Raw genomic sequence first — 11,918 nt, forward strand, 5'->3', positions numbered from 1 at the left:
TACTACTTTTCTTAATTTACCTTAATAAATATAATCATGTTAATGTAAATAATTTTACTGAAAAATGATGTCATAATACTACATGTATGATGTCATAGAGGTTATATGATATTGTTCGATCTTATATATAAAAATATAGCTAGAACAGTTGTTTCCACTTTACTTAATTTTTTCTTAAATTTTACATATAATTATACATTTCTTATCACATGTTATCTTTACTACAACAGAAAAAACTGTGTATTATGTTCTCTAACCTGTGGTATTGCATTTAAGGTCTGGATCACAGTCAGTTTCACAGGAACATTTTTCTTTACAAAATAATCCATGCCATCCAACGGGACAACGATGTGAACAGTTGGAGCCAAAAAATCCTGGTGGACAAGCTGGAAAGCATATATCAGAATTGTTTCTGGTTTATTCATTTTATTTCAAAGACACTATGATTTGTTGTTTTCTTGCTTATTTTTTTGAAGAGTAGGGGGGTGGCAAAAATTAGTAACACTGAATAGTCTGTAATACATATGCATGCTTGTATTTAATTCAATTACTTTTACTCATTTCATCGCGAGTTTGAAACCAAGATTAAAATATCTTTCTTCTGAATAGTTTGTAATCCATGTACATGGTTGTATCTATTTCAATTACTTTTATTAATTTCATCGCGAGTGTGAATCAAAGATTAAAACATCTTTCTTTTGTTTTAATATAAGATTATCTTGGATATATTTGCTCATCAGTCACTAGAATGTTTTCAAATTGAATGTAAACCTTTAAAAAAGAGTTTTCCTTCATTCTCTAAATTTCAGCTAAATGTTCTTTCTGATGTTTCAGTGAAATCCTTGTGATTTTTATAAATTATAACCATTACTACGTTTCTTAATTTACCTTGATAAATACAATTATGTTAATGTAAATAATTTTACTGAACAATGATGTCATAATACTAATTATGATGTCATAGAGATTATAACAATGTTATGTTCACAACAATTATGAACATTTTCAAATAAACCTCTATAAGATTTCGACGTCTTTTATTTTAATAATGATATTTCAACATGTATACAGTTTACTAATACCTAACTTGACCAAGAATGGTTCTTTCAAATATGTGTCACATATCACCGTTACCTAATAATAGGATTTCTTGATCAGTGGCTAGGATCGGGTTCGATTCATGTTAATTGTATTGTGTCAAACCTAAGACGTAAATATACACATTGTCTATTTCTTCGCAAAGCCCTGGCGGTATTAGAAAGGAAATTCAGAAGTGAGGGGTCTTTTTTTTTTTTTTTTAATCCAAGTTTCCGTGTCTTGAAAAAAATCAGCACGATAAGGACCTTGCTGCTCAATGGTCCTTAAGTCGAGCATTAGTATAAGAAGCTATTTACCGCCCGACATTGACGTCTCTACAGCTGTATATGCATGAGTAAAAATCGGACTTTTTAAACATTATAAGATTAGTGAATTGATACATGCAGTACAAAAAGACTAACCTTGATCAACACAACCAAATTGACTGTCACAGATAACATCTTGGTTACAATTGCATTTATCTCGACATAAATAGCCAAATGTTCCATTAGGACATATTTCTTCGCAATTATTGCCATAAGTGCCTGGGTGACAAACTGTAAATGTTCAATGATAGACATCTAAAGAGAAGAATCTTAATTATTATAATGTAAATATGAAGATAAGGAACAGTCAAGATTTCGAATTAAAAATGCAAAAATACCGAATACGAGGGTTGCTAAGATAGTTCGTGGACTATTGTCATAATTTTTTTCATAAAACCATATCGTATCCAAATTTGGCAGCAATATTTGAGCAATAAATTCATCTAAATGATTGAAGATATTTTGAAATATCATAATTTCTTTCAATCTTTTTTTTTTAATTTAAATTTACAAAAGACAGATCGCAGAGCAGAAAAAAGGTCAGACTGAAGTTGTTTACAATGTTAGAATACACGAAGTAAATAAAATTGTTGTTATATCTTCTGTAAAATTTTGCAAACACGGAAAATTGTGGCATCGTTTCAAAATCTAAATTACGACCCCGTAAGTGTTTCCTTGAAAAAAAAATCATGTTCAGAGGTATAGTTGTACTCATTGAAAAAGGCAAAAATGATGGGATAATATGTCATGGAGCACCAGTAAACAATATGACTTTATGTTGGTCTCTGAAAAAAAAACACTCTAAAACGCTGGAAAAAGCACAAAATATGCCCAAAAGATCAAGGGCACTGGTATCCACATTGTGAAACGCACAATGAGAGTACTTTCGGAATCCTCGTGACCGTGTATTTTTGACATTACAATGTTGCTGATCAGTGAGTAGCTCTGCTCAAAAACAAGTTGATTTTAAAATTAAACTAGAGGTACTGTGAGCGTGAGCAATGAACTTACTACATTATAACCCCTGCTCCCGTGTCCCATATTGTAATAATGACAAAGTCCATGTTTTGCCAAATATGTTTTGCAAAATATGTATCCGCTCTAAAAGTAAATTTCAAGGTGCACAATGGCACGATATAATTATATAGCAAAGATTCTGTAATTCATTTCATTTCGATTGGTGGGAAAACAACAGACAGATGTACTTGTACGGACAGAAAGACATCCCAATCACTATATACCCTCCCGCTTTTCAAGCGGGGACATAATAACACGACTTCTATCAAAGCACATGGAATAAAACTACACTCATAAACAAATTAAATATTTTAACACATGATAATGACACATGATAATGTGCTCATATTTAATATCGTGCAGAAATTTCCCACTGTGGGACGTGGAGATCAATCCATCGGTAGATAAAGTATGAACGGAGTGTCGTAGAAGTTAGCTGGCATGAAAAAGATCCCTCCCTGCTCAATGACCCTGAGTGCCGTGTTTAGGACAAAATTTGCAGCTCTTCATCGACAAGTGTTGGCGACACCATATGAATGAAAACATATCTAGAGAGGGACGTTAAACAATCAATCAATCATGAAGAAATCATAGAGAAGATTGACATCGTCCGTGGATTTTCCGAACAACCCTTGAACAGACCTCTCTCTCTCTGATAGATTTAACCATTTTGCCATAATAAAGTAACACATATATGAATTTAAAATTTAAAACACACCTGTGCATTTATTTTTGACGCGTTGATAGTAATTGAAACAACATTTGAATTTCCTGAAATAGGAAGGAATATGATGCAAGGTTAAGATATAAGTTAGAAACATAAAACTTAATTTATTCTGAATACTGTATTTTTTATTTGAATTGATAATTCAGAATCAATGCAAATACAAAAAAAGATTTCTCACCCGTTAACACCAGTGCATATTCCTCTTGGCATACCTGTCTTAAATAAAGAAATTTCATAATACACTAGAATTATGCTACAAAGGTTTAGAAAGCAAACTTTCGCATCTTCGAAAGAATCATTGATTTGAAAGAAATAATATTCAACATACATCCTTGTACTTGATCACACTTTTCCTCAAATGTACATTTACATGTTTCACCACATAATTCTCCATATGAGTTTGGGGGGCACTTTCTTGTGCAATTTTTGCCATACCACCCTCTTGGACAAACTGTTATCATAAATAAGAAACAGAGTGTAATTATTGCATAATGAATGAGTTGAGAAGTATGATTATCGTTTCTGTTGTAAATACACTGTTAAGTACTTGCTTATTTTAATTTTTAATACCTTTGCATGTTCTATTTTCTTGATAGTAACCGTCACAACAAAGATCCTCCTTTCTGTTAATTAGAGTATTTATATATCATTTGCTGAAAGTTATAAAGAGCAAGCTCCTAATTTCAACTTTTTATTTTTTTTTCTCAGGAAACCATAGAAGTTTTATTTTTCTTAATACCGGTAATCAAATAATTCTCTAAATCTATTCGAGGGTTGTTAGAAAAGTTTGCACACACATTGATTTACGGAAGTGTTACATGTATTGATTAATTTCAAGTATGACGTATGTCTGATCAAATTCCTAGTATTTGTCCATTAGCATGTATTAAATCGGGTAATTACCTAAAATTTGAATAATATATTTACAATAATTTTCATTGTGCGGTCCTAGCATTCACGGAGCAATAGCTTGACGTTAGGTGACGTGACAAGATAGGTTCATCACATTTAAGCTTGATTAGAGCTCTACATATCTTTCATCTCTATAGATTTTCCACTTCTTTTCCTTCTTTTAAAAAAAACAAAAAAGTGTGCACTATATTTTTTGACTTTTTGACGTCAAGAGCGGTATTATGACGAAACAATGGAGATATTCATGCTTACTCGTGATACATACTTAATGTAGTTCATGAGAAAATATACTGCATTTTATTTTGTTAACAATCATAGGGGAAATTTATTGGAAATGTAAATATATATTTACCGTTAGTTTCTCTTTGTAAAAGACAAACTATAACACTCCTGACTGTTTTAAGTGTTTTATTATGTATAACTGTAAATCACCAGATTATGTTCAAAATTTTTAATCCCGAAGACATTTACATGTGCATACACATTTGATGATCCAAAAGGGTTTCTTTTTTTGGTGTTTTTTTGCATTACATAGATTGAAATTAGGGTCATTGTTGACCAGCATGTTCATAGAATTAACCTCTTGTTGACCTGCTAAGAATAGATAATATGTCACATGATTCCACACCGTCACAGGTGAACACCTCGGGAAAGCGTGTTTTTCTTCTTTTGGAATCAACGCACTTAGCACGTATTTGAAAAGTACAACTACAAACTTAATTTTTTAAAATTCAAAACAAAGTTCTCAATATATTTCAATGAATATCTTTTAAGTTAATTTTGATGATTTCCGGGACATGTTTTAAATCGCAATTTTCCTGGGCATTCCAATAACTGTTTTTGAAGAGCATATATTACATGCAAATGTATTTGTACACGTCCTATATTAATCAATTAATTATCGATACTATCATCGATAATTATCGATATCAGTAACTAAATCGGAGTATTTGAAAAAGAGGAAGAGAAAGAGGAAATCCTTCCAAACGATATTAATAAATACACATTATTTTTATTGTTTAATTTTTCCTAATCAAAATGATTAATATTTCGACTCCCACTTCTACATAATGTATTTTTTCCAGTTTGGAAGGGTTTCCTCTTTTTCTTCCGCTTAATCAAACTTTTGTTTGTTGTTATCATTGTTTATTTTTTCTCAGCTCTTTAGAAACGAAGGTAATGTATTTATGTTTGTATTTTCCGTAAAATAATGTTCGCTCGGATTGTACTTTTTCAATTATTATATGAAAAATTTCTATTTCTCTTATCTCGATCACTCTGTACAGCTCACCAAGTCGTCCTTTATATGTTACTTAATTTAAATGTCTACGTCCATTTTTGTGTTATAAAGAAACCGAAATCTGATCAAAAAAAATGTTCTGGAATTTGTATGCGCGGTAGGTTGTGAAATTTGATTTCTATTCCTTGATATTCAAAGTAATTAATGATGGTACAACATTTTGATTAGAAATACGATATTATACACCATGAAAATAAAAACAATACCATATCCTCAGATTTATTCTGTAAAAAAAAGCACAAAAGGGACCAAGCTACTATACTATTCTACCATACAATACTACTATACTAAGTAGAGTAGAAAATTCCATTGTAAGAAATCTTTGTTTTGATATTTGAATACCTCTCTGTTGCAAGTAAACAAAACAAGATAAGGGAGCCTGCAAATTCAGAATACACAAGGACTCGAGCTATCATGTCACTAAGAACCTTCATCACGCAAGAGTGAGCAAAGCAGCCCCAGGGACTGTTGGGTCTGCTTTCTAGAGCAGTCAAACAGCAGACCAACAGCACTCCCAGAGCGTGTATAAGCAGTCTTGGACTGGTTGGGTGTCTGGTTGGGTCTGGTCAGTACTTTCACTTTCCCCAAACTTTTATTACAGCCCTCGTTAATCTAAAGCATAAGAAAAGGATTGTTCGAAACATTAGCGGACTACAGTCATTAAGTTTTACTAAATGCCATATCATGTTCAAACTTGTATGAAACACTACAAAAAAATTAAATGACAAGTTTCGCAAATCGTTCTGTCTTTGAAATATTACAATGAGCTGTCGTTTGATGTTTATTTATGACGTTCCTCTTTACGATCCATGCAAGTTCAAATGAAATCAACATATTTACTATGATCTGGGCTTTATGACATGTGGATGGAGATTTTGCTTTGATATGAAGTCAGTAGATCACGTGGGGTGGACATGTTAACAACATAATATTAACTAGTGCTAATTGTAACGGGAACCGTTACAGATGTTCCCCAAACGCTCCCCAACTTCCTTTCGGTGCCATATTTCCTGTAAGCTTCATTAAATAAGACAAACTCTGTGCATTTTTGACTTTAACAACGTTTTTCCAGAAGGATACCAATTATATTCAATATTTAGCATTGCACCCAAGCGCATGTGAATGCATGTGCGTTATGACCATATCATCTTGTCTTTCAAGAGTATTTTTAAATATACTCGTTTCAAATGCACGCACGTGCGTGCACGTGCATGATGATCATACCTTCTTGTAGGAGTCCCTTACATCTATCTATGTTCTAAATCCCATCCTGTTTGGATGAAAAACAAGGGAGTTATAGCCATTTAAAGTTTCAGCCAATCAAATTGCAGCACACGTGCATGCACGTGATTTCATGATTTTTTTTCTATATCATTTTGTAGGATATCCCAATGCATGACTATATTTGAAATTTCAAAGAATCTCGTCAAAAAACAAAGGAGATATAGCCATTTAAAGTTTCAGCCAATCAGCTTGCAGCACACGCACATGCGCATGCTTTCATGAAAATTCTTATATATCATGCGGTAGACCATTATAATATAGGACTATGTTCAAAATTTCAAAGGATTATGACAAGAAACAAGAAAGTTATTGATACTTTAGTTTCAGCCAATCAGAGCAAAGCGCACGTGCATGCGCGTGAAATCTTGCTATTTTGACCATGCTATCTTGTCTATACTACTAATGTATCCTTACATTATGAGTTTCAAAAAATTTAATCAAAAAATAGAAAAGTTACGGCAATATCCATTATATTGGTAATTTCACCTAATGCACGTGCGCGCTCTTGCAAGCACGTGCGCGCAAAATGACCTTTGTTTGGCAACTCTACATAACATGCCTACTAACCCTAAAAAGGTTTCACCTAAGTCGGATGTGTAGTTTACAAGATCACTCGTGGACAAAATTTTCCCAGGAAGAAGAAAAATAATAATAATAATAATAATAATAATAATAATAATAAGAAACAGAGTAAAAACAATATGTTCCCCAACTTCGTTTGGGGAACATAATAAGCAATGCAACGTACGTGTAATATGATTCATAAAGTATTCTTTTCGACGAAAGAAATTTCAAGTGTTTTTTATCTGAGGCAAGATACTTACGCATATCGTCATTAATTCTGTGGACTCAAAGAGAAGACAGTCTCTTTTATATAAAATTATACAATTGTCACACTTTCTTTAATAAATAAAAAGACCAGTACCGAAGTTCCTCCACAAACTGTTGTTAGAATTGAAATTGAGAGTAGGATAAGTTTAACAAGCCAGAGTCGTAACACCTTTTTCATATTTTTTTGCTTTAAGAAAGGCAGGAAATATTTCGAAAGAGGAAAGAGCCAGAATTAAAATAAAAACAAGATGTATTTGTGAAACACTGATGCCCCCGTATGGCAACATTGTGAAGACTGAACATTTGTTAGATGCACATTTAATATATTAATTGGTACCCAAAGTAGGGTTTCCTAACTGGAAATACAATTGTAAAACATGAAGGCCCTATCACCATCTGTTCCCAAGTGATGGCAAGGCTAAAGTTTTTTTCATAAGTACAGAAATCTTCAAGATTAAGATCAGAAGGTTAAGGTTATTGGTATAAAATAAAATAACTACAAAGATCACATGTTTGAAGTATGGAAACCCTAGCCCTAACCTTTCAAAAGTTATGGCCAATGTTAAAAATGTTAAATTACTAGGTTATACTCCAAGATCAAGGTCAAAAGATCAAGGTTTTTAGTATTGAATGAAAGGTCTTGTCACAAGAAATACATATATGAAGAATGAAAGCCCTAGCTCTTACTCTTAAAAAATTATTGCCAAGGTTAATGTTTTTCAAAAGTCCGGAAATCTCCAAAGTCAAGGTCAAAAGGTCAAGGTTATTAGTATCCAATGAATGCTCTTGCTCCAAATAATATATATGTGAAGTATGGAAGCTCTAGCCCTAACTGTTCAAAAGTTATGGCCAAGGTTGAGATTTTTTTAAAAATATGTCAAACTCTAAGGTCAAGGTTAAAGGGTCAAAGGTCTTGATTTCAAATGAAAGGTCTTGTCACAAGGATTAAATATGTAAAGCATGAAAGCACTAGCTTTTACCCTTTTAAAGATATGATCAGGGTTTATTTTTTTAAAAGTAGATCAAACTCCAAGGTCAAGGTCAAAGGTCAACGTTCTTAGTATCCAATAAAGTGTCTTCTTACAAGAATTACATATGTGAAATATGAAAGCTCTAACCCTCACTGTTCAAAAGTTATTGCCAAGGTTAAAGTTTATTCGTTATTACGTAACTCTCCAAGGTCAAGGTCAAAAGGTCAAGATTAGTGGTATCCAGTTAAAGATCTTGCCACAAAAAAATATATATTTGAGGTATAAATGTCCTTGTATCTACTAATCAAAAGTTATGGCCAAAGTAAAAATTTGAATTTTTGTGTAGGAGTGGATCAAATTCCAAGGTCAAGGTCAAATTTGGTGGTACCCAAAGAAAGGTCTTGTCACATGGAATACACATGTGAAATATGAGTCACAGCTCTACTAAATCAAAAGTTATGGACAAATTTAAAATTTTTTGTGGACAAACAGAGAGACAGAATAGGATATATAACAACAATCAGATATGAAAAAAATTATTCTTGGTTTAAACCAAGAATAAGTTTTTGCCAGATCTGATAGTGGGTCATAGACCCTTAGGTTTTGCAAAATATAAGCATCTAATTTCTGCAAGTTATTTAATTAAAATCACTGAAGAGTCCTTCCTGTTGAGAATGTTTTAAATCATAAATTAGCAATTTTTATTTATGCGTAAAATTGCTAATAGTAATTTTTCCAATATTTTTTTCACCAAATATGTGTACTGTACCTTAGATTTAAATCTTCAATTACATGGTTATCATGCAATCTGAGAAATAAACTACAATATTTCTTGCTTAATTTGATCGAAAATTTCAATTAATGATCAATCAAGGCGTATATTATCTTAAAAATAAAATAAAACAGATATTGCAGACATTTTGATCAACAATTGATTAATTAGAAAATTACAAACAAATACTTACCCTCCACAAATTCCTAAGCCCGGTTCAGTGGCTACACTTATTAATGGAAAGAAAGCTGAAGAAAAGGCTATAAACAAGAATGTTTTGACAATCTCCATGGCTTATCAATCAACAAACTTGTCTGCTCTATTGAATCAGGAAGCTATCTGCAAAATATTAAATAGTTTTAAAATCAACCTTTAGTGATTAGGTGCGGTTAATTTCATGTGCATTTTAAGCACACATGTTAACATCACTAAAAAGCAATTGATATATTCCGGCACATCCTTACGATTAAGAATGGCACCAAATTGTTTTATGATGTCCCAGTTATTGGAACTAAAGCATTCTGTGGTGATAAAACATGGATGTTCACGACTCATTTAGGGAAGTAGACTCAAAAACATTAACATATCTATAACTAGAAAGTCTCCACTTGGAATATATACGGAAATATGTTTCAAGCACTATGTATATTTTGTTAGTTCTTACATGTATGATAGAGCTCGTTAATGTATAAACACATTTTTTTACACTAAAGCTATTAATGTGAATATACATATTATTCGTATTTATAGAAATAACATCTATAGAAGTTGACAAACAAAAATATTAAATAGATAATAAAATCAATTTGTGTAAAAAAAAAAAAAAGAACACAAACAAAGAATATAATTTCAGAACAAAATTGCATTTTGTCATTTGTTTAAATTTCTTATTTGGTTATCATGGGTCAAATACGGGAACCCTTGGGGGACACCAACTAACTTGTAATTACGAAGACCGTTGTGCATATATTATCCCATGTTTTCAACTGTTGTTGATGTCCCTGGTCTACCCAACAAAGTAAACAGAAATTCCTTATATTTCCATATTATTATTCTGAAACAAGCATTCTGAGAGTACGCTTAAACAATATATGTACACTTCAGGGTTCACCTTTTCTCTTTAGGATTCAAACTCGTTTGGAACATTAATTTAGTGTATAACAAACCCGATCGTAATCCCAAGTGTAAAAAAAAAAATAAAAATGCCCTAATTCCGTCAAAAACCAATGAAGGGGTACAAAATTCAAACGTGATCTGTAACTCATCAAGTTACACTCACATATCAAAAATCAGCGAAATATCTGCAAGCGTTTAGACAATAGTGCGGAGAACCAAGTAGAACAGACTGAGAAACAGATATGGGGACAGCTAGATGGACGGACGGACAGACTCAGAAGAAAGCTATAATCCCCTCCGGTTTCACAGGTAGGGGATTTATAAAATTGTAAATGTACATCTAAGAAATATTGTCAAATATATTAAATTACACAAAACCTCTCACGTCAATTTCAATAATCCCCGCCTCCTAACGTCAGACCAAAGGCAGACACAGATTTACATGTATATTAATATTTTCATAGTTCCTGACATTTCTTTTGGCAATTTTTACATTGAGGTTGAAGTATTAAGAAATCCACTGGCCTAATTTTCTAAGAGTTGCGACAGAGAAACAAATATAAATTGAAATATATGGCGTTAAACAGTATACAATCAATCAATCAATATAAAAATATTTTTTATTTTTTGTTGTGACTTAATTTGTACTAGCTTTAACTACATGTAGCAATAGACTACGTGAACCTTAGCTAACGTTAAATATCAAATTGATATGTTTATTCCCATTTGAACTGTGTTTTGATTGTTTAATTGTAGTTTAACGTCCAGGATATGTACAGTTGTGACTACTTAATTCTATGCATTAATATCTTGTTACTTTGTTGTCAAAACCTGATTTTAATCTCATTCTTCTGTTTATTATTTCTCGTTACTTAATTGTTGCTTTTATTGTTTTCTTCTCTATTAAAAATGGAATTCGAGAATCTACTTAACCTTTTACTTGTTGTTTGCAAAATTACTTTGTTAAAAACACATCCTCATTGTACAAGTACTCTGAAGATACTACTAAAAAGAATATATACAAATGTACACATGTCGAACACGAATTGTCAATTAACAATTATTGTAATTTCCATTCTTATGTCGACACAGCATATCCCAGTGAGCCTGAAATAAAGGATACTACAGAGTTTGCCACATTTGTTACATATTTGGATTTTTAGAAAAACATTATTTATTTCTTTTTTGTAATTTCAAGTTTTTAAAATGATTGAACACATGAACATAACTACAATTTTATCTTGTTGTTAGTTTTGTATTCAAGAGAAATTCTTTCTTCTTTCCTGAAAGTATACGCATCATGAACGCTGCATTTCTAATTAGTGATGACAAATATATTAAGAACTAGAGCAAAGCTCGTTGCATAGCAACAAGTAGGTCTTACGTCCTGTTTGATCGGAAGTAGCTTTCATTTTTAACAAAAATTAGAAATAACGCCAAAAAATTTTGAATCCTCGAAACCATGTTAATTAATGCAAAAATAAGCATTTTTTGCTACTTCCGGTGTGACCGGAAGTGACGACGACGGACGGAAAATTAATTTTAATGCTCCCAGAGACATATGTTACCAAAAAACTTGTCAAGA

The 11,918-nt window shown here is 32.0% G+C and overlaps 1 protein-coding gene and 1 long non-coding RNA gene across 2 annotated transcripts; both read right to left on the reverse strand.

The window, feature by feature from the left end:
* Positions 1 to 263: 263 nt before the first annotated feature.
* LOC134251765 (uncharacterized) lies at positions 264 to 3,190 on the reverse strand. Its single transcript, XR_009988814.1, has 3 exons — positions 3,139 to 3,190; positions 1,500 to 1,634; positions 264 to 386 (listed from the first exon to the last, which is right to left on the reverse strand). It is a non-coding gene; the product is annotated as an uncharacterized LOC134251765 (long non-coding RNA).
* A 131-nt stretch (positions 3,191 to 3,321) lies between these two features.
* On the reverse strand, positions 3,322 to 9,644 carry LOC134251764 (protein draper-like). The gene is made up of 4 exons (XM_062734178.1): positions 9,411 to 9,644; positions 3,718 to 3,770; positions 3,476 to 3,598; positions 3,322 to 3,359 (listed from the first exon to the last, which is right to left on the reverse strand). The coding sequence occupies exons 1-4, from the start codon at positions 9,506 to 9,508 to the stop codon at positions 3,322 to 3,324; spliced, it is 312 nt and encodes a 103-aa protein (XP_062590162.1). The 5' UTR covers positions 9,509 to 9,644.
* Between the last annotated feature and the right edge of the window lie 2,274 nt (positions 9,645 to 11,918).

The sequence above is a fragment of the Saccostrea cucullata genome, unplaced genomic scaffold (genome assembly GCF_032062105.1).
Source record: "Saccostrea cucullata isolate Sc308-1 unplaced genomic scaffold, CSIRO_AGI_Scuc_v1 ctg4636, whole genome shotgun sequence".
Classification (NCBI taxonomy): domain Eukaryota; kingdom Metazoa; phylum Mollusca; class Bivalvia; order Ostreida; family Ostreidae; genus Saccostrea; species Saccostrea cuccullata.